This window comes from Acanthopagrus latus, chromosome 7 (assembly GCF_904848185.1).
Source record: "Acanthopagrus latus isolate v.2019 chromosome 7, fAcaLat1.1, whole genome shotgun sequence".
Classification (NCBI taxonomy): Eukaryota; Metazoa; Chordata; class Actinopteri; order Spariformes; family Sparidae; genus Acanthopagrus; species Acanthopagrus latus.
Genome location: NC_051045.1, coordinates 15,431,291 through 15,453,617, shown reverse-complemented (window position 1 = coordinate 15,453,617; position 22,327 = coordinate 15,431,291). Strand labels below are relative to the sequence as shown.

At 43.2% G+C, this 22,327-nt stretch overlaps 1 protein-coding gene and 1 long non-coding RNA gene across 10 annotated transcripts in view; one reads left to right on the top strand and one right to left on the bottom strand.

The window, feature by feature from the left end:
• Positions 1–12,450, top strand: part of znf385a (zinc finger protein 385A) — a 64,914-nt gene extending 52,464 nt beyond the window's left edge. For all 8 annotated transcript variants that reach the window (XM_037105675.1, XM_037105677.1, XM_037105671.1 and 5 more), the window contains 4 exons: positions 3,249–3,608; positions 7,878–8,062; positions 8,514–8,606; positions 8,943–12,450. In XM_037105675.1, the coding sequence (XP_036961570.1) occupies positions 3,249–3,608; positions 7,878–8,062; positions 8,514–8,606; positions 8,943–9,191 (887 nt within the window). In that variant the 3' untranslated portion in view covers positions 9,192–12,450. The remainder of the gene's footprint in view (positions 1–3,248; positions 3,609–7,877; positions 8,063–8,513; positions 8,607–8,942) is intronic.
• A 5,338-nt stretch (positions 12,451–17,788) lies between these two features.
• Positions 17,789–19,972, bottom strand: LOC119023334. 2 transcript variants are annotated; one of them, XR_005076239.1, is made up of 3 exons: positions 19,811–19,972; positions 19,168–19,375; positions 17,789–18,072 (listed from the first exon to the last, which is right to left on the bottom strand). It is a non-coding gene; the product is annotated as an uncharacterized LOC119023334 (long non-coding RNA). The 2 variants fall into 2 exon arrangements; XR_005076238.1 differs by having other exon boundaries at positions 19,168–19,324.
• Between the last annotated feature and the right edge of the window lie 2,355 nt (positions 19,973–22,327).

The following is a 22,327-nucleotide window of genomic DNA, read 5'->3' as shown; positions in this document are numbered from 1 at the left end:
GCACTCTATAGTCCACACAACCTCTCACAAGCACGCGCACACACACACAGACACACACACACACACACCCAAGGTCAATTAAACAGATGACTTTCATGTGCGGGCTAGGGTTGCGTGGCTATGAGGCGACTACAGTGTCGAGTTACACGGCGCTGATGCGCTTTTCACGCTCTGCCTGGGTTTGTTGTTGGTCTCGGAGTCGAAGTTTCAGGGAATTCGCCTGTTTGTTTGACATATTTGATGAAATCTACCTAAAATAAACTAGAGGAATGAACCAAAAAAAACACATTTTGCATGTCTGCGAATGTGTGTGGCAATGTGTTTGTGCGTGTGTGACTCAGAGTTCGGATGCGAGCCAGACTGGGGAAAAAGCACCCAACTGCATTATGAATGTGGTCCGGCGCTCGTAGGGCCAGGGTCGGGTTTCGTAGCTCGTTAATCATTAAGAATGGGGGGCACTGCTGGTAGACAGAGTCATCCTCCCTGAGTGACTCTTATACCCACCTGCGAGCTATCATGTGCACACGGTCGGTCGGTCACTCGGGTGTTAAACCCGCTGGATTTGTTGCCGGGACGGTTTGTTGATGACTTGTAACCATCACCATAACGCAAGCCTCTGTAATCTCTTTACGCTGGTTTGAGTTGGAGCACTTTCAATAAACAAAGCGAATCCATCACGGCATGATGTTCCACCTACACACAGGATTGATTACAGCAATAACCCTGCTGCTCTGCCATCAACTTGTGAAAAAAGCTAAAAGCCCACTCGTTGTGTGATGGGATCACTTACATTCCTTGTACAATAAGGAACATTTGCTCACACAGGCGCTCCTTATTACAATGCCTTCCACGCTAATTCCACAATCAGATATTTCTTTCCTCCAAGAAGCACAACTCTTAAGGGATCGAGTTGAACTTTCACTCTTGCAGCAAACAACGGAAGTGCTTTCGGTCTGAATTTGAATAAATCTGTATTAAATCCCACGGTTTTATCAACAAAACCTCCCCCCGTGGACTGCATACTATACATAGCTTTAATTTCCTGAAGTGGATTAGGGTGACGCAGACACACCGGGCTATAGTGTAAAGCATCTGGACCAAGTTATCTCCCTCTGCTGACCTCTTCCAGTGAATAATGCCTTCTTCTGTTTGCCTATGAGGCCGGCGAGCTGGGAAGAAGGTCAGTTAGCAGCCTTATCAATGTTTAATTAGACTTGCAGCGTATCCACAGTTTCCGGAGAATCAAGTGCCTCTGAATTCTCAAGGAGAAAATATGGCAATTTGTCGGCTGCGTAGCGAATCTTTCACACTTTTCACTTTGCTCAGTAAATATGACAAAAAGAAACACTTTGCTGTTCCATGAGATTTATAATTTTGGGTGGCTGAGGCAGACAGTGAATCACTGTGGCTGCGAAGGCCCCGCGGGGTTTAGCCCCAAGCTGAACTTGTTCTGAGGGGGGATGAGCGTCCTGACGTTCACCGTGGTATGAGTCGGAACAGTGACTGGATGTGAGGGTTTTGGTAGGCAGACCTCCAGGCCATCATGGATCATGAAATCCCTCATTACTATTTGGCCAACCACCTCTGTTCCTCCGCACTTGATTCTAACTCAAACCACATGTTAAGGACGCAGTGATGGTGTGTTTTCTCGGTGTTGCGGTGAAATCATGTGCATGTGTACGTGCCTGCCTGCGTGTGGGCAAACTTCAACAATGCGCGGAGTTAACTGTTTCAACTTTTCTGTCACTTTGGCCTCCTGCATGTGCAGGTACAGTAGAAGCTCTGCAATCAACTTAAGCAGCTCAGTCAGCGCTGTGGTAGCATAAGCACACTATGGGTCACAAAACCTCTCTGGAAAAAGCTTTTACCCTCACACTGCACTTTGATCCAGGCCGGGTTTATTGACTCCTCAATGCCACATAGAGTCAGAGTAAGAAATATTCAGGTTTTTTTTTTCTTTTTTCTTTTCAATGAAACATCTGTTTGACAAACGCTCTGTGCAGCCAGCAGCTCTGCAGCTGGAAACTTCCAATACGGAAAGAGAGAGAATTTTGATCTTGGACAGCAGAGGAATGGAAAGCACTCACAATGGCATCTTCATCAGGGATGATGCAATGGTTATATATAGTTATATATATTATCAAAGTCACATAAGAGTGACAGGATAGAATGAAGTCATGAATATATATTACAGCCCCTATGGACCCATTACGACATGACAAAGCACATGGGGATCCTTAAATAGGAAATTGAGCAGTTAAAGTCAACATTTGTTTTTCTTGCCTGGAATACTACATGTTATCCCTTTAATACCTTAATCCATCGGGGCTTTTCCATTCCCTTCACTCAGTGCTACATCCTGTGGAGTTTGGAGAGTTTGGCCCGCTGATGGGGGGAGTTCTGATTACCCCACCCAAATTTAGGGGGTCTTTTTTCAGCCAACACCCACTGCTTAGTGAATACCAAAATGATTGCGTATGGGAGTGGCTGACCAGAACCATGTGTCTGGAAATGTACGTATAAACATGTTCTGTGATGGAAAAAAAAAATAAAAAATGGTTTCCCCCCACACATGATCAAACACATTAAACCTACAGAGGGAGTGAGCAGAGGAAAGAGTGAGAGGACAACTCACTTAATGTTATTTTCTTTGGACCTCATGTCCAAACCCTGTGACAAAGCAAGTGCCATGTTGATTCAGCCTCGGCCAAAAACAACAGGTGTGAAAGAGTCAAAACATGCGAAGGCAGAGGTATCTGTTTCCTATTTCTCCCGACGGAAACGCCTCAATAAGATGAGACCACATCAGTGAGAGATCGCCTCGAAAGCTTCAAAAAGCCTCAAAATATATAAAACACATGCCCACCCCCTCTGGGTTCCATTTAAGATGTAACTTAAATTAAAAGGCACTCGTTTTAACCGATTACGGCCTGTACAGTAGGAAATAAAAAAGCACTTCCGTCTGCAAGCGCTTTATGTTGGTTTGTCTGATCTACGCAGCAGACGCGAGCCATCCACATTCTGGGAGTGGTTAGCAGTGTGGTTTGACATAGCAGAGTGTTTTTTTTTTTTTTTTCATGGGAACTTTGCTTCACCGCAGAGTTTAAAGACAATGAAGTCAACAGTATAACACTTTATTGTTTGAGTTATGCACTTTTGGACTGCAAAATCAGTTATTTTTTTTTATATTCCTCTGCATTGCTTTTGACATTTATTCCTGCCTTCTCTGCTTCTCTTTGTTTTTCTAGATGAACCTCGGCCTCTGTCACAGTTAAACGGGCCCCTGCTGGCCCCGGGGCCCCTTCCCCCTCTCACCACCCCACCAACTCCACCCATGGACTCTCCGGTGCCCTCAGTGTGCCCCCTCCTGCCCACCACCACCCCTCCCCTGATCCCTCCTTGCTCCTCCTCCCCAGGCTGCGGTAGTGGCAGCTCCAGCTCAGAGCAGCCCGGGTCTGGACCCCCAGTCTCGGGGGCCATCGGCACCCCGGCCTCCAGCAGCCCGTCCAATCCAGAGACGGAGGAGGACAAGGCCAAGAAGCTGCTGTACTGCTCACTGTGCAAGGTTGCGGTCAATTCCTTGTCACAGCTGGAGGCCCACAACAAAGGTGGGTTAATCTGAGAGCTATGATACGCTGAAACTTTGCAGGAAGTAGCTGGTGTTGATATGTTTCTGGAGAAGGGAGGTTGGATTCCTCTCTGGTAACTCAAACAGCACATCTGTTGTTGTTGCGGCAAACGGAATGTATCACAACTCGTGAGTCAGAGGAATTTTACCAAGACAGATCCATTCAGCAACCTCTAAAGTTGTTGTTGTTACTCTTTAAATGTTGTGCGTACCTCCTCCAAGGCCCCTTTAATTCAGTCAAGCCTGATCCAGTATCAAATAAAACATATTTTTAGTTAGCTGTGTAGCCGTGCCAGCAGTCCAGACTGGGAGCTCGGAGCACCAGGGGACTGATGGTGTTTCCTGTTGCTGTGTGTGCGAGGACAGTCTGGGGCTAGCTGATCAGCATGCTAACCTCAGGAGATATCTCTGCAACAAAAAACATAGATGTCATAATGTTGATGGGGTTTTTTTTGCTGATAACTTAAGTTCATCTGAATGTTTCTAACTATAATCCTTACATATTGCATTGTTAGATAGTATTTGTAAGGCAACATTTTCACTTAAATCATATATTTCCACACGTTTCATGACATTTTACAGTCCTTTTGATATTAATAGTGTCTGGTAATTAGAGTGCACAGGGGATCAATCGATTTATGGAGATTGAATCATTATGTTAACTATTATATATCACAATTATATATTCATTCTTTTCCTCACAGTTTCTTTTTTTGGCATCTCACAGTTGCAGAAAGACACGCAAACACACAAACAATTACTTGGCGTCCCTCGCTGTAACTGCTGCCATCTGAGTTGATGACTTGACTGTGACCCTGCAGAGGGCACTGAGAAGAACACTGATCAGCAGATAACTGATCTGTTGAACGGTGACAGGCTAGACCTGTGTAACTGAGCACTGATCTCTCAAGGTGCCTCTCCTGCGTGCGGCTGTTCTCTCAGACAGCACTCTGCTAACAGGCACTTTCTTCAGCCACACTTACCGAGGAGGGAAAAAAAGAAGACTCTCCCCCAATCAAACATTCATGATCTGTCTTGTCGTTTGCAGCATGCAGCATTAAAAACAGTTTCCCCATAGCCTGAAGGCTTCCACTTTGAAAAAAAGGCTGCAGAGGAGGATGGTGAAGGCGGGTAACCACTGCAGGAGGGATTTAAGCAGGGAAATAGGAGAAAAATAGGTTGTTATGTGGGTGAGCTCACCACAGTACCAGCTTCATTCAGGCAGACAGCTTTCACACATTACGACACTTTCTCAGGGCTCCAAATACCCCTCAGGTACCCGCTGCCTGCTTTAATCCTTCATGGCCTACCAACTTAGCTTTCCCTTTGACCTCGCTTCCCTCTGGGGATATGCTGACCTCCACTCTTTATTCTGGGAGGTTCTACACTCTCCTTCACATAAAGGAAAACTTCAGAGACACAACAGACAATGAGGCACAGTCTCCATGTAACTGTATCCCCCTAGCTTTGAGTAATGTTTGGTGCGGCCAGCTCAGCCATGAAAGCAGCCAATAAATACCTCTTAATGTTGGATAAAGTATTAATCAATGAAGCTGCAATCACTGCCACCATTATGGTAAGATTAAGCTCCATAGGGCTTTCGGAAATCACTCGCTGATTAATTGTTTATCAGTTTAACGACTACACAACAGTACATTTGTCTTACATGATATGCTTCAGTATAAAAAGAGATCAATCACACCGAGGTCACAGCCTGCTCTCAGCTAGTTGGCTCCAAAGTTCAACCCCTGGATGACTAAGTTGAAACTGTTGAAACTCGAAGAGGGAAGCGATCTGGAAGCAATCACCCTCAAATCAAAACTGTGCATATTAGCCTGGTTTGAAAATAAAAGCATATGTCGTGCAGACATGAGCCGCGTGCGTGGCAGCAGAAAAGAGAAGAATGAGAGAAAGTATGTTATGTACGTAATGTTATTTCCTGTCTACACAATGGCTATTTTTGTGTTCCCAAATGTGCCTTGTCTGCTTGTGTGTTGGTTTGCGCCATGAGTCAACCGTACAAAGACAACTAAATCCACTGGGCCATGCATTGTCAGACCAAAATAGCACAAAAGCACAAACAGACACCCCAAGAGCACATTTCTGTCCACGAGCGAAATCCGTCACTCCAGCCACTTCTTCCCCACCGGAGCCCACAAGCCTGCATGTTCCCCACCAGCCACCAACCGTCCTGCTGAGTTCAATCTCTTCGGCAACCTCAACGCTGTTCAAAGGGATTTTAGAGAGTGACTAGGAATTCAGAAAAAAAGTCAGAACCAATACACTATGATGCTTTGCTTCAAGACCAGACAGGCATACATGTAGCAGTAAAGGAGGTGGTAGAGTGTTGATGGGGTGCAAAATAATCTGCACAAGGTAAAAGGAGCAATATTGTCTGGCTGAAATATCGTAATATGATATCGTCAGCTGATATAGGCCTATATTGGTAGCAACCTAAATGTAGGCCGATATGCTCTCATGTGAAGCAGTCTTTCTTATGAGATTATAAAACAGAATAAAAATGTGCTTGTGATTATTTATAAATATTAAATCCCTAGTAAGTTTACCATTTCAGGACAATGGTGTCTTTTTAGACGATAAAGTTTATTGTTAACGTGTAAAATATCCTTCCCCAGTCACATATCTAGGTCACAAGTGTTCGATAACTACTTTTGAGGGATCATTGCAAAGAATTTGCGTATATTGGCCAATATATCAATATATGTTTGTTTTACCTCCAAATATCGGGGTCGACATCAGCCCCAAAAATCAACAAACACAGAAATGCTACACATATTCAAAGTAAGGGCACAAACTGCACGATAAAACCAAGCAATCAAACGAATTATGAATAAAAGATGAGGTGTGGTAAGAACAATAAAATACGTAAAAGATTAAATAAAAACAACAAAAGAAGAGCAGCAGTGAAAAGTAATGTTCAATATGTTTTCATTTGTTTTTTTAAAAAAGGCATTCCATGGTTTGTTGTGAAGTCAGAAAACGCTGAGCTGCCGATTGTTGTATTATTTATTATTTATTTGGCAAATGAAAAAGAATTGGTAATGTCGGCTGGTCCCAAACCATTAAGAGCCTCATTAAAGATTGATAGAAATTTTAGAGGGAGACAGTGCAGGTTAACCAAATCTGGGGTGATATGCTGTGTCATTCTTGTTAAGAGCCTGGCACCAGAGCTCTGAAATCTTCGTAGTCTATCATAGAAATAGTTCTCCAACACCGGTAAAATTCCAGTTGTCTATTCTATAAAACATATATCCCCACTGCTTAAAATCTCCTGTGAATTCCTTGTAGTCGTTGGACATCTATTATGGACAACAGAATTGCTGAGTATTTGTGTTCCTTGCTGAAATCATGTTTAATATAACAGTGTGAGGTGAACTATAGGAGATCAGCCCATTCGGAGACAGTAGTATAAATGCAGTGTATTACTTGGCATAAACACATCTACAGAATGATATTTTAATTGTTTCCCAGTACGGCGAAGCACTAAGCTATGTCCTTAAAATAATGCTATTCGATCACATAAATAGTTAGTGAACCAGTAAAAAAGCACCAGTGTCATGATATAGCAAGTGCTCGACTGCGGATCAGTCCTGAGCCCACTCAAACCTGCTTCTCATAATGATTTGCCCATAAATTTCCAGACGTTGACATTTACAGTCAAAGTTATGGATCCTGACAGTGAGGGTTCAGTGGTCCACCACCGGCACATGTGGTGATATAATTTACTACAGGCCACTCTGTGTGACCTCACCTCACACACTCCCTCTGAATCAAAAAGTGATCAACTTCTTACAATGAGAGAGGGCTTTGAGTCCATCCACTACATTATTATGTGTAGAGGCGTCTGACTGCAGCCCTCTAGTGGTAAAACTTCAACATTACAGCTTTGGCCACTGACACATTCTGAGTGCTGTGCATACAGCATGTGGTGATTTACTGGAGACTCGAGCCAGAGCCTGATTTTTTGTCACTGTCACTGTTTCTCCATCAGTGCCTTGAGTTGCTGTCTAGACTCATTTTACTTCAGGTGGATGGAAAAAGTATGACTCATGTATTATAGAGATTTGATTCTATTAGCTTCTAAATATGTAATTTCATCTTGGTTAATGGCATTACTGACCTGAGTGTGTGTGTGTGTGTGTGTGTGTGTGTGTGTGTGTGTGTGTGTGTGTGTGTGTGTGTGTGTGTGTGTGTGTGTGTGTGTGTGTGTGTGTGTGTCTGCCTGCAGGTACCAAACACAAAACTATCCTGGAGGCACGGAGCGGGCTAGGCCCCATCAAGGCGTATCCTCGCCTCGGCCCCAAGCCCAGTGGAGAGCAGGGAGGGGGGCCAGTGGACCCCAACACTCAGGAACGAACCTTCCACTGTGAGATCTGCAATGTGCGGGTCAACTCTGAACTGCAACTCAAACAGGTGGGCAGACGTGGTCATGCACTGTATGCAATTTTATCCAGTATTATCTTCATTCATATGCATGCATAAACACTTTAAACTAAGAGTAACTGTGTTTTCCTTACAATCAGCCTTTTGTATCTACAATGGAAGCAGGTGATCTTTCATGGACTCCACCATGTTTTTACAGTAGTACAGAATGGACACACCAAATACTGACTCTCAAGAGTGTCTTGCCCTTTTTTTTTTTTTTTTTAGCAGCCACCATAGTGGCGGGTGAGATGAACGGTGTCCAGCCAGTTGCAATCTGCAGCCTCACCACTAGATGCTACTAAATCTTACACACTGGGCCTTTAATACACAATATAGCGTAGCTTATGGCCTGGCCCCAGAGCTAATCAGCACCAAAAGTCTACATAACAGGAACAACAGCAACAATGATAATAATATGTGTTGCTGTCTTTCCTCTCAGCACATATCAAGTCGAAGGCACCGGGACGGCATGGCGGGCAAGCCTAACCCCCTCCTCAGCCGACACAAGAAGCACAGGGGAGCTGATCTGACGGTAACCTTCAAGTTTCACTGTTGAATTCTGATTCCTCCCGTGACACAGTCAGCAAACCTGAGCTCAACAGACATCAGTAATTTAGATGAGGTCTGCAAGGCCTCGGAGTGTTTAGACCGTGTTGATCTGATCCCTACAAAAGCCTGCCAGTTGTTCAGTTTTTGGCTGTGTCCTCCTCCTGAAAATATTAACTCAATTGAACTGAGACATGTGAATGCAGTTTTGAGGTCTAAATCTGTTTCCCCTCCATGTGTTGACCTTCTGGAACTAATCTTTTTTATCCCCCTCTCCTCTCTCTCTCTCTTGTGTCTGTTTGTGCACCCTCTCTGCGTTTAGTCCTCTTTGACCTTCTCCAAGGATCTCACCAAAGCTTTGGGCGCAGGGCTCTTGCCCAGCCCCTTGGCTGTTGCTGCAGCAATGGCCGCTGCGGCATCCTCGAACCAGCTGGCACTCCGCGCAGCAGCTCCCGCACCCCACCCGCACCACCACTTATTGCAAGGCCCGCCTCTCAGCCACGCCATCCTGAGACCCGCCCCCGGGCCCATCCGCACCACCCACGGGCCAATCCTCTTCTCACCGTACTGACACATCACCGTCTGACTTCGGCCAGTCAGGAACAGCCACTCAAAAAGCACACTGTGAAGAAACAAACATGATCAACAAACAGCAATTGATAGTGGGGAAAAAAAAAAATATCCAACCAATTTAAATATTGAACTGAGAGGACAGAAGGGAATGGAGCAGCTGAAAGAAGTAGAAGTGTGTGTCTCTTTCTTTCCCTTTACCTGAAACTCTCCCTTCATTTCAAAGACTCCTGAGTGATCCACAGAGGAGCAGAGGAGAGGTTTCCTCATTATGCATTGAACTCCCTTGTACATCTCTCACCTCCCCTGTTCCCTCTCCCTTGCACTGTGGCCCCGTCATGGCCGCCTCGATAGCTACAGAAGAAACAGACCTTTCTAGAAACATTAAACCACATGTAGTGTTACATAATTATTCTGGGCCAGGTTGGTTTTTCTCTTGTCATCACGGCTCAACGTGTTCTTCTCATCCTATGCACCTCAAAAACCAAGACAATAATGTTATGTCAGTAGGGTAGCTGCTTCCATCGGTCTTCGCTGTATGCGCCCACACGTAGCTGTGGCGGCCTCCGCGGTACTGTACATGTCCCCTTCTGCCGCCGCAGGCCAGCAACTCTTCAGTTTGTGACACTAGGTCCTCGCTAGAAACAACATGACTTCGGCTGACAGGCAGGTGGTAGCCACATCTGAACATGTCTGATGGTTCTGGGGGAGGGGGGGTTTATGAGAGCAGAAAAGTGACTGTGGGGGATTGTCATTTCCTGAGAGGGTGAGGTGAGAGGAGGGCTGGCACGGGTCAGTGGATGGATTGACCCCAGGCGGCATGCAGACACACAGTGGCCCGAACGAATCTGTGTTTTTAAAATAGACCGGACCGACAGAAATCGCCGCAGGGCACATCTGCCAACCTCCATAACAGTCAGACGAGGGCCTCACTAAAGGGGAGAGAGGGTGGGAGAAAACAAGCAGAAGTCACGCATTGGTACATACTGTACTGCTTCTATGTGATCCCCGTCTTTAGCTGTGATTATGTGTGATGCAAGAACCTGCCCTCTGACTTACAGTAACGATAAATACTGTAAAGTAGAGGACGCAAGTCACATGTACATGGTGACACATTAAGCCATCGCAAAGGTTTATCGACATCCTCGCATTACCCTTGTCTTCGCGAGGGGGCTGATCCACCGTGTAGGTGGGTAGGTGTGACCTCAGCGTGACCCTGTGTACCGATGTATTCACGCTGTTTCTGCGTGCAGCCTCGCAATAAGATCCTGCAGGGTCGGGCTTCTGCATCACTGGGTTGAACGTCCTCCATTCTTGCCTCACCCTCCTCCTCTTCCTGGCCTCCCCCCCAGTCTCCAAAGGTTCACATGAGTCTATGGTGGAGGGCACATTAACACTGGCAACCATAATGCTGAAAGGGAACAAATTATAGAGAGGAAGATGAGAGCCAAATACATCCTCGGAGGAATGATCTTGAGCTGGAGTGACAACCGAGCCGGAGGCCTACAGGGGATGAGGTCGCCCAGAGCGGGAGCCGAGACGTCCAGCCCCAGGCATCCATCGATATTTCCTGTCTTATAACTGAAAGCCATGAAACGCACCATGATTTGTTTTCTTTAACAAACACTGGTGAGCACTTTGTTCTGTTTGATTTGGACTGTTGGTTTGCATTTGTATCACGCATTTAAAAAAACGGCAAAATAGAAAAGACAATAAAAATATTTTTGTAGGTAGAAAATGTTGATAACCGCATCCATGAGGGGAAAAGAAGAATGAGGTGGAACTACTGGATAGTGGTATTATATAAGTGTTGACTCAGACAGAGTGACATACAGGCAGCAGGGGAACTACAGAAGCTAGCTAAACAGCAGCAGCAGACCTATCTTGCTCGACAGCTTGGAACTATCACCCTTTTCTGAACGAGATGTACACTGTGCCCTTTCATTGAGAAGCAATGAGCTCTAATGTCTTACCTTTGTCTGAATATTGCAATGCAATGAGCAATTTTTATCAGAGTGACTTGTTATCATTGTGACATGTTGTGACATGTTGTCTGGAGTCATGTGTAAACCAGGAGCACGCCAGCTGACGGACTTTTCTGTTCTTCCATGTGGAGTACAAGCCCTTGAAGGGATTGAGACCGGGACAGAGAAAGACTGAGGTGTTGCTGGGCTTAGGGACCGACCCTTCATATTAAAGGGCCTTTTTACTATGGTAATCTCTGCTTGGGGAACAGGGTACAACGCCAGGTATCAAGGGATTAAAGCTGAATTGTTCAACAGGCTTATTTTTTAGTTGGACTTACTGAGTTGCGTTACTTTTTTTTTTCTGTGTGTGAGAGTTAAAGTGAGGAACATTTTTAATGCCATTACTTAAAGAAGACGCTGGCTCGGTGTCGGCTTCCACCGTCGTGCTCTTTTTGTTGCAGAACGAAAAAAAAAAAAACTTCTCTGCAGAAGTTCATTTTGTGAGTGAGATACTATTCCAGGATCCCTGCTCTTCCTGTTGGTGTGTGTACCATATGTACTCGAGTGTGTAGTGGGACCCGCTCTCTCTCCCCACTTTCCACCAATTGGAGACAGACGCAACCTGGAGATATAACGTGGCCTAACACAGTAATAATGGAGACAAAAGCCTGCACGCGTTTGGTGTGGGGAGATTGATCAGTCACCCTGGATTCTTTCAGGGACTTGATCAATGACCAACCTCATCAAAGTACTGCAATATTGTCCCCTGGTAGGTCAGCCAAGTAGCAGCACCACAGATATGTTCATATTGTCTTCCATGTGTTCATACTGTGGTAATCCCCACTGATTCATCCTCATTATTCACAAATATGGGAAATAAATGTTAGATTCCTATTTTCTGGGCAGGTATTTCATTTTAGCTGTGTTTAGGCTACTAGCCTTAGCCTTATTCTGCCCTCAGCCTCTCCCGGAGCAGAGAGAGAGACAGAGAGGCTATGGTGTAATTTTGTCTTGCCAATAAAGTTATTTTTGAATTTCATTGTCTGACGGGGACAACGAGTTTGTATGGCGAATTGTAGCAATACCTGACTCATTCTGGCTACTCTTGTTTATTGCAATAAGAAGATTAAACAATAAATGTGTATGTGAGTAAAGCATTATAAATGTAATTTAAATGAAAAAGAAACTTTATGGTAAATACTATTGGTATCAAGAGAAACCATGGTGGGAAAAAAAGTAAATGTCAATAAATCATTAAATGCAAAAAAAAAATAAAAGAAAGTCTTCAGAGTTTTTATTTTGAAATTTGTTGCAAAACACATTGTATCATATGTCATAAGCCTGTGAGGAAAACTGGAAATATCTAATATAATAAATCTCAGTGTAACACAGTCCTAGTATACTGTATGTGTGCCATTAATACATCGTGTTTCCAGTTATAATCTACCCAGAAACTGATTTTCATGTGAATCTATGTCAGACAAACACACAAAGTGCTTCGAAAGAAACCAGATGTTGCCACTTGAGAATAATTGCATCGAGTCCACTGACAGAAAAAATGGTGACTGACTATTGACTCAGAGTTTATAATACTGTCAGTGTAGGATTTTCAGGGGTGAATAACAAAAAAACAGTCAGAGTAAGTTGTCATCGTATTCTCATAAATAAAGAACTGTTCCGCTATTAACTCTCCATGAGGAAGCTCCAGGATCTTTCTCAAGATAACAACAACGATACAATCTGTTCTGTGTGTCTTTCAAACGGAGAGGAGACTTATTCACATTCTTCCAGAAGATACACAGCTCACTATTGCAATATGATTTCAGTGTGAATTCAGAAATTACATCATGTTAATGTCATCACCGACAAGGCTCTTTTGTCCTGAGTTCATTCGATTTTCCTTAAAGCAGTAGTTCTTCACCTGGGGTTAGAGGAGCTGGGGATTCACACCATACATCAGTACGCTAAATCAAGAGTTTTGTTGGCATCATTCAAGCCTAATCCAACATCAGACTAGATAACCATGTATCGTTCACGCACAATTCAAGCTCACTAGATTGAATCTGCATCAAACTGTACTCACTCATAGTTACCAGCCACCTAAACACATCTGATGTTTTCATTAATTCAAGATTCATGAATTATTCCCATGAGAAATTAATCAAAATATCAAACAAAATATGTTATTCCCCATTTCCAGTGATGTGAAAGTAAAAGTCTTTAATCTGCCTCTTTATCTGGAGCCACAGCAGAAATGAATGGGGTCTATTCTGGGCCAAGACCCATCCTGCATCCAAGTCTAGTGAAAAGTGTGTTATTTGTTACAAGTAGACTTTATTGTGTAGCTAATACAGCAGACACTTTTAAAGTTTATTTGGTATCTGGGAAAACTTTGGGCTCCTAACTACTTGAAAGCCTCTTTTATGAGTTTGAACAATTGAGAATTTGTTACTTGTACTTGCCCAACCGATCCCAGCGGCTTTTATGCGCTGCTGAATCTCTTTCGTGGGCAGCGGACACAGCTAGTAGGAGTAGTAGCTGACTGTGGCAGCATTGTGCTGTCTGATGAAGAGCCGCATTATTCTGGCTGGAGAGTGTTGCTGATTTCCTGTCATAGGCGGCCGTTGTGTCGTCCCTCTGACTTCTTCAAGCATTCCTAAACTGTGACAGCTCGCCAGCATCCTGCATCCTGTGACAATATACAGCTCAGCCACTAGATGGTCCTACTGCCATGACTACCTGGGAAGCAAGTCCACTTGAAACAATGCAGTGTCCCTGTAATGAGCCGTTCACTCTTTCTGGCACAATCAGTAAAATGTATTCACACACACACACACACACACACACACACACACACACACAAGCTTTGGGCTATATAATGATGACAGACGATCCGGGACACTCAGTACTGATAGGAACAGTATGCATAAGGACCTATTGTGCTGAATATGTCAGTACATTATATCAAGCTGCCCTTTCAGCTCTGAGAATATATAAAGGAGTGACACAAAACCATATGGCAGTAAAAAAAAAAAAAAAGAAAAAAAAATGCTTTCAGCAAATTAGACAGATGGTTGTTATGTTTTACATTCTTTATGGTCACACTCTTCAAAGACGTCATAAAACTAAATGACCCATGGGACTCTGCAGCACCTTGAAGAAAAAATAAATCGCATGTCACGACACAGACATTACATTTGCAGCTGAAGAGCTGCAGTTTCAGGTATTTAGAAACATCACCAACATGCTCCTCCTCTCTGTTCTTCCCTTCCTTCAAGCATTTCTTTTCTTCGCTCGGCATGTTTGGGATTGGCACTGGACTTAGTAGATTACCCTGACACTCTCAGTTGCCCATTCAAGCCTTTGGATGTGGGGTTAAGTTGTTTAATGCTGCTGGACTGTGTATTACCATGATATATGTTGTATTTTAAACAAGTTTACTGCTGTTTTCATATCTATTAGGGTAGTCTACACACACTTGTTTTGAAGGGATGAGGGGTGCTTGGTGCACCAGCTTGGTGCCACTCCGGAGCAGGACCGTCGCTGGTGCAGACTGGCTTAACTCGGCACAGTAAAATCGGTGATGGAGAGGCAAATCGTCACAGCTCGGTTTGACTCAGCGCAGCCAAAAACGTTCTTGGAAGTGACATCACTGCAGGAAACGTATCAAATTACCTGCGGCTTCCTCTGGAGCCACAAAAAGCATTGTACTACTTTTGTCATACATGTAGTAGTGCTACCCAAGATCACAATTTAATGCGTAAAACTGGTGGAGTTACAATTTATGTTCAGTGCTCACTAGTTACAGTACATTGTATTCCACTGCAATCTACAGCAGTTGACATAATGAAATACCCAGCTACAGTATAACCATCAGGTCATTTTGTCAATCATGCTAGTGTACAAATAATGATGTTGAACTCCACAATGGCACGTTTTCCAGTTACTGATTAATCAATTAATTCACTTTCTTTTGAATAAGAGACAGGCAGCGACGCCACCTGAGCACAACTTCTAGTTTTCGATTCCTGAGAGCAGAAGCGTTATGGCAGGGGCTTAGTCTGGCACTAGACAGCTGTAGGAGCAGTAGCTCTTTTCTTGAGAGCTTCATGCATCAAGATGTGGCAATAACACAATGAGATGGTCAGACAGGGATCTCCAAATGGAATCTGAAGAGGTAGCTGAGGTGCCTGTACTTTTCTCTAAATGGAAGTCTACACCTGAGAGGAGAGGGCATGTTCTTTGGTCTGTCTTTCTTTCTTCCCCACTGGCTGCCTCTCTCTTTGCAGCGTCGTATGCAGGGGAAAGATATGAGACAGATCTTTGGAACTGATGTGAAGCAAAGAACGTCTTTTTCTGCTTGTTGAAATGAGAAAAGCTCTCGCATGTTGTTTGCCAGCTGGATTCAGACAAATTAATTTAAGCATTTTTGTAGCCACAAGAAAAAGAATGAGATTAAAGAGTCCAGATGAATGTCGTGCATGACACAAATGTTTTAATGTCATGCGGCGCACACATTCCAAATCTAAATTAGATGAATTATCAGAAAATAAGAGCTTGGAGACATTCGCATTACAATTACAATCAAGCTGCCAGAGTAGATGAGAGCATCTTCATGTTTCCCACACATTTCTACACTGTTGAATCACCAAATGTGAACTTTGAATATTTAATATAAAGCTCTAACTAAATCCTTGTTCAGAATGTTTTTTTCAGCTATTGAAAGAGACTGACGTTGACAAAACAAAACCTCATCTCCAAGAGGAATTATAATCTATTTTCTAAATGCAGACGATGACAGAGGGGCCAATGTTCTAATGGAAGAGGTGAGTTGTACTCTTCAAACTACATTTTAGTAAAAAAAAAAAAAGTTTTAAAAGCTTTTATGGATCAGGAAAAAAGTCATGATAGCCTCTATTTTTTCTCTATTTTTTACGAGATGTCTTCCGATCAAACAGATGTCACAGAGTGAAAGTGTGTTCACACACTGTGTGCTGCATTTCAACGACAGAGTGAACACTCTCAGGCATGTGATCACAATGCAAATCGCCAGGACCCGCAGATGAAACCGTGTCGGATGCAGAGCGAGATGGAAAACAGATCTCCTTCAGTGTTGCGGCTCAGGTCAACCGAGGCACGTGCTCTCCTGTCTGTCTCCGAGAATGAGATGACAGGTTCAGGTGCATCGGTGAGGAGATAATTACACTGGTCTCCACAGACAGTCTGGGGGGGACACGGCAGTGCAAATGAGCCTGTAATCTCATTTCCTTAACTCCTGGCAAAATTGTGTTGAGACCACCTGTAGCGTTTGTTCTTTTCATATCAGCTTGTTCTTTTTTCTCACATGTTGGGTGTCATTATTAATGTTTGTGCATCTACTCGGGGTGCTACACCTGCCTCTATTCTCCAAAATTACAGTGTCTCAGAAGAAAAACAATTGTCAGAAATGGCTTTGCCTCCCTCAGTCTCTGTCCCTGTCTGTCCGACTGAATCACGCCTGTTGAATCTACCTGTTTTATTCATGTTCTTTGTCTGCCTATATTCATATTATTTGGACCAAAGGCAACATCCTGCCGGGACAAACATTTATCAGTCCTCCCTTGGCTGATGGCATCTCTGCAGAAACCTCAGGACACCACACAAGCACCTGAAGAAAGCCAGAGATAGCGGGATCAGCCCTCCGACTAATATCTCGTCCTCTTCTGGGAAATCAAGTAAATTCTCAGCAATCCACGCAATAACTCCCACGCAGGGTCACACAAAACAGCCACATCCCCTCAGGTAATCACTGGGTCCAAGGGCATCGTGTCATACAACATTCATTTAGGTGTGGGGAAGAGAAAACCTTGAGCCTACTTTGGCTCCTCATTAAGTGCTCTAATGCGACGGTTGCCCAATATGTCGCTCTCACGAGGCAGCAGTTTGAGGGCTGAGCTGACAGCAGCTGGATGGCTCAGTTGAGTTGGCATGGCAGCAGCTCAAGACAAAAGGTACAGTTGAGAGAGAATGCTCTAGAGTCCTTCATAATCGAGTAGACGGTCAAGGCAAACTGCCCATTCTACGGTGAAGCAGCTCGCGCCGTGATAGGAGAGAATGAAGTGAACAGTGAATGAAGACCTATCAAAAAAGTGCTCGGTGCACGAACATTTATGTAGTTTGCTCATAAAGATATCCGTCCTTGATTGAGAGCATGGCTACAAAGAAGGACCAGAATGCACTGCGAATGAGTATGTTTCTGGTAAACTACTGTATATACAGTAAATGTTTTATCGTACACATTTCCGACAAAAACCTGAATGCATTTCATTCATCGAAGTGTTTCACATCCCGAAACACGTTTGGAACACAAGTTCAAATTAAGCATAAACATAAACAAACAAATCATCTGTCCTTGCAGCGCATCAAAATACTGCACTGTTATCCGTCATATGAGGTAACCATGTGATGGTTGCATATAGGCTTGCCAAACACGGACAAAGTGAGGAACAGAAAATCAGAGATTAAAACTTTGAAAATACACTGAAGAAGGTACACGGGTGGTCATGCATTTTGTTAAATTTGACTGCTTCATTTCAGGTTTAGTCTTAGTTCTGAGAACAAAAGTCCATCGTCACTGATATTCAGGCGAGCTCATCCTTTTTATTGTCAGTCAGTTTTCAGTGGAACTTGCTGTGGTGTTCACCTAGTTCAAAGAGCAAAGTCACTGTAAATGTGATTTGGACATGCCGGAAGAAAAATTGGAGCAATCCAATGACAAGGGGATTTGTAATTTGCCTCCTCTTTTTTCATCATCATCATTTTATGGACATTTAGTCACAGTTTTTTGTAATGAAGTCAGTTTCGGCAGTGTCCTGTCCTTGTCACGGAAGCTGTCCTTGCCCAGTCGTCTGGAGAAAATGCCAGCAGTTTATATTTCTGCAAACCAAGTGTTGAAATTTGTATGGGTCATAGGCTGTGTCCCGTATTGACATTTCCACAAAACTTGTCATCAGCTTGACACTAGTGGATATTTTTAGGGAGACCTCAGGACAAATTCTAACTGGCAAAGTAGTTTTATATGGAACATAAGCGCAGCATTGTGACAAGAAAAAATGTACATACTGAACCTGAGGAAAGGTACAGTTGCAACACAAAGAGTAAAATGGTGTTGCAGAAACATACTTTTTACGCTTGTCATCCTGTTAGGAAAACAATGTTGTGATGTTGTGTGTCTTCACAAAAAAATACAAAATAAAAGGAGATCAATATTGATTATTGATATGCACAACAGCAGAGACACAGCGGTTGCTCTGTAAATATACATACATACATTTTGATGTTTCAAAGCAGTATAAGGTGTGACCAGTATCATTAACAATGGCTCAGCTCTATTAGGCATCCCAGTAAATCACATCAGTGGGTGAGTATGCACAATACCAGAGCCCTGGAACAGCTCACCTTATGAAATGTGGGTGTCATTACTGTAATTAGTTCCTCCTGTGCAAAATGTGTGCAGTGGGAAGGATTCATGATAACATGCGGGACTGCCTCCAGTCACCTCAGTGTACAAAATGAACACTAGCTTTTATCGTAGCCAGCTAGTTAGATCTTAGTCTCATGGAAAGAAGCAACCATGATTTACCTGAACTTGAAAATAACACAGCAGGTATTCACAAAGTAGGGACTAATGTTTATCAATTAACAGGTGTGCAGGCATGTGACAGATCAGGTGATAAGAAGGGTTGAGATGATTTTTCACCCTCTTCAGTCCGTGTGATCTTGAGTGGCAGGTTTAAAACAAATTCAGGGCAAACGTAGCAGAGCAGCGGGTGAAACTCCAATAGCTCAATCTTCTTCATTTTTGTTTTGAAATTAGGGAAATTCTAACCTATAACTTTCAAAAAACATGAAGAGTAAGTATCACTTGTACACACTTACCATCGCACCCAGCTGATCTTATACTGTCCATACTGTACAGCTTCTTGCTCTGTGTGCGTGTGTGTGTGTTTGTCTGTGTGTCGGTGTGGTTACCCAAAAGCCACAGTGAGACACAGATGTCCTCCCAGGAATGTTTCTATTTAAGTCTTCCCGTAAACCCTGGAGCATGAGCCAGCCCTGAAATGGTGGTGACGAAACAGACGGCGGGGCGAGTGGGGGAACATTGTCACTGAAGCTTGATGGTCAGACACTGGATGCAATGTGAAAGATAGGGTGCCACCTTTAATTAGATGATGAGTTACTGGCAGAAGGAAACAAATAATGCTGTCATTCAATGGTATCCTGTTTTGACAGCCACGCACTAATTATCTTTTTGTCCTCTGATGCCTGTGTGTCCCTCTCCCTAGGTCCAAAGCAGTAGCTCTCTTTCACATGGCTGTAAACAAATATCACACTAAATATGATAACTGAGGCAATAATGGAGTCCTGGTTAAGACTAAAGATTCAAAATATGAGAGAATAATACTAACATTTTGTTGATACCAAGGCACATAGTTTCAAGTCAAGTAAAATTCCCTATTGCGCTTTTTAGCCACACTACATGGAGCTGAAACATATTCTAGGTAATCAGTGTTTTACATTTACTGTGAAATGACTGGAAAAGCAACAATCATTGATATGTTCACCAGTTCACAGATTTATCTTTGACTGTAATCATTTTATATTTCTCACTTACCTTTGTTCCATTCCGTTCATCCAACACACCCACACAGGTGTTTTTAGTTATTCTGGTGGATTGGATCTCTGTTCGGGCTGAAGTCGGGCAGAGCTACGCTGGGGAGTGACCTTTTTCACTGCAATTTTGTCTTTTCAAAGAAGGAAAATGACACTTAATGGATCTGAGCTTTCATTATCAATGATGCATGTTCCATTAAGTACCCTAGGGGGCCAGTGTGCAGAACACCAGCACCCTCTGAAATGAATGCTATTAATTGCACCTGTGTTTTTGCTGCACGCCACACACAAACTCTGAGGAGGTTCGGGGTATGTAATGAGTTCACACTGAAAAAGTGACAAAATTACATGTATTGCAAATGTTTTTTTTAACTGTTGCCTTTTTACCGATGCCTCTGTATGACCGTCAAGATCATTTGAGATAAAACTGATGGTTTGATATACCATGAAAATGACACTTTTCTTTATAGTGGGATGCTGAGGATGAATTGAGGGGTCTCTCAGCCTCAAACATCACATGTGTCCTTAATGACCCCGTAAGGACACTCCCACACAGAGCTTAACTCCCCTCCCCTCATGCAAACATCTTCCAGAAACAGAAACATGGCCTGTTACCTACGATACAGCACTTAAGAGTACAGCTCTAAAACAAACCTTGTGTCACCATTGTCATTTTACAGTTATTAATCTTACATAGCCACATCTAGCCTCTATATCTAGACACAATAAAAAAATCTATCTAGACAGAAATAAGAAATAAGAAAAATAGAACATTTCTTGAAGCTGCCTTCAAGTATTCAATAAAATCAGAATGTTTCTCATATTAAAAAACAGATTTTTAAATGGTCTTCAGCATATGCTATTTCGGGCAATGGCATGGGGAGATCGTGACGAGGTCAGAGAAGTCAGTTTCAGCAGAAATAATACAATACAATAGTACCATCATTAGAGAAATTTCAACAACACTCCACATTATATGCACAACAACATTAAGCACACAAGAAACTGCAACAGTAACAATAACAGCTTTCCTGCACATGTTGTATGCTGTTGCTAAGCCTTAGCACAGTATTGTACAAAGTATTGTGGGGTTTAGGTTCAGATTTTGTCATAATGATGCACAAGAACCAGCTGCAGCTAGTCTCAATTGCATGTGCTGATGAAGTACAACAGGTACTCATTTGTTAGTTGACATTTCTCTGTGAAAGCTATTTTTCCAGAACATTTTGGCAAATTATGTTTTTAAAAAGCGATGGGGACAAAATCAGCTATCTGAAAAAAGTCCCCAGTGTCCCCAGGCAGCTATGGATTAAGTACCTTCAACTATGCAAAACAACACCAGTTAGTATAAAGTAAAGAACTGGGAGAAAATAAGAATGATTGAGGTGAACAGATGACCACAAACAGATTGTACAAATCTACACTGTTCTGAGTAGAGGTCTTACCAATCAAAATAAGTGAAATCACCTGCCGCTGTAACAAGTGTGCAGAAGTTTTAAGGGGCTTTTTTATCAACAGACATTTGGACTTGTGATCGCAGGGAAAGCTCAGGTGTTGCCAATAATGTTCCCTAATTACACCTGTGCCTTTCCTGCCATGATAACTCAAATATACTGTGATATTTTGCCACTTGAGTCCAAAAAGATTGGTCCGTTTCAGAGAGTCCAGTTGCCTTTCACCCTGCATTTCAAGATTCTGCCTTTATCAAAAGCAAATCACAGCACATTTGTTATAATCAGGACATGGCACTGTCAGATAAAAATCTCATTATACAGCCGTGCCAGATTCCTAATGAATTTTAATGCATTATATTATCAGATAGTGATGCATAACAGGTTTATAATGTGCTCCCCATGCTTACAATAGACTTTAAGTGTCCTCCTCCCGGTATCTTATCAGGTTTTATCATACTTGGCCGTCTCTGACATCCCCTGGCTCAGACAGTCACAGCTTCTACAGTAAGTGAGGTGGAATAAAGGTATAGTCCATCCATCTGTCGCGTCAACGTGCTCTTAAGACAATCCTAAAATGCAATCCATACTTTTTACATGGACTGAGCAATTTGCCCTCGTGTCTAGCGCGACAGACGTGGTGCCAGCTGTGTTTACCAGGACACCGCGTGTTATGAACGTAATCACTTTACCAGCCCCTGCCTGTCTGTTATGGATGGCACTTGTCATTTACAGAGGGGAGCCCAGGGCCATCAGTCATCTGTATTTGCAAGTGTGTTTCTGTGTGTGTGTGTGTGTGTGTGTGTGTGTGTGTGTGTTGAGAGGCCGAGGTTTGATGTGGCTTTTATTGGTCCGACTGTGGCTTCATGGGAGATAGCACAGTAAAAGCTCTTCATGCATAATCACTGAAGAGAGAAAAAAAGAAAGAAAGAAAATGCTGTACTCAGAGCACGCACAATTACCCAGACAAGCACATGCGAACAAACAATTACATATAAAACATACACGCAACAGTTGTCAGCTGTGACTGGCTGCAGCACGTTCTTGCAAAATTCTAATTTTTTTTT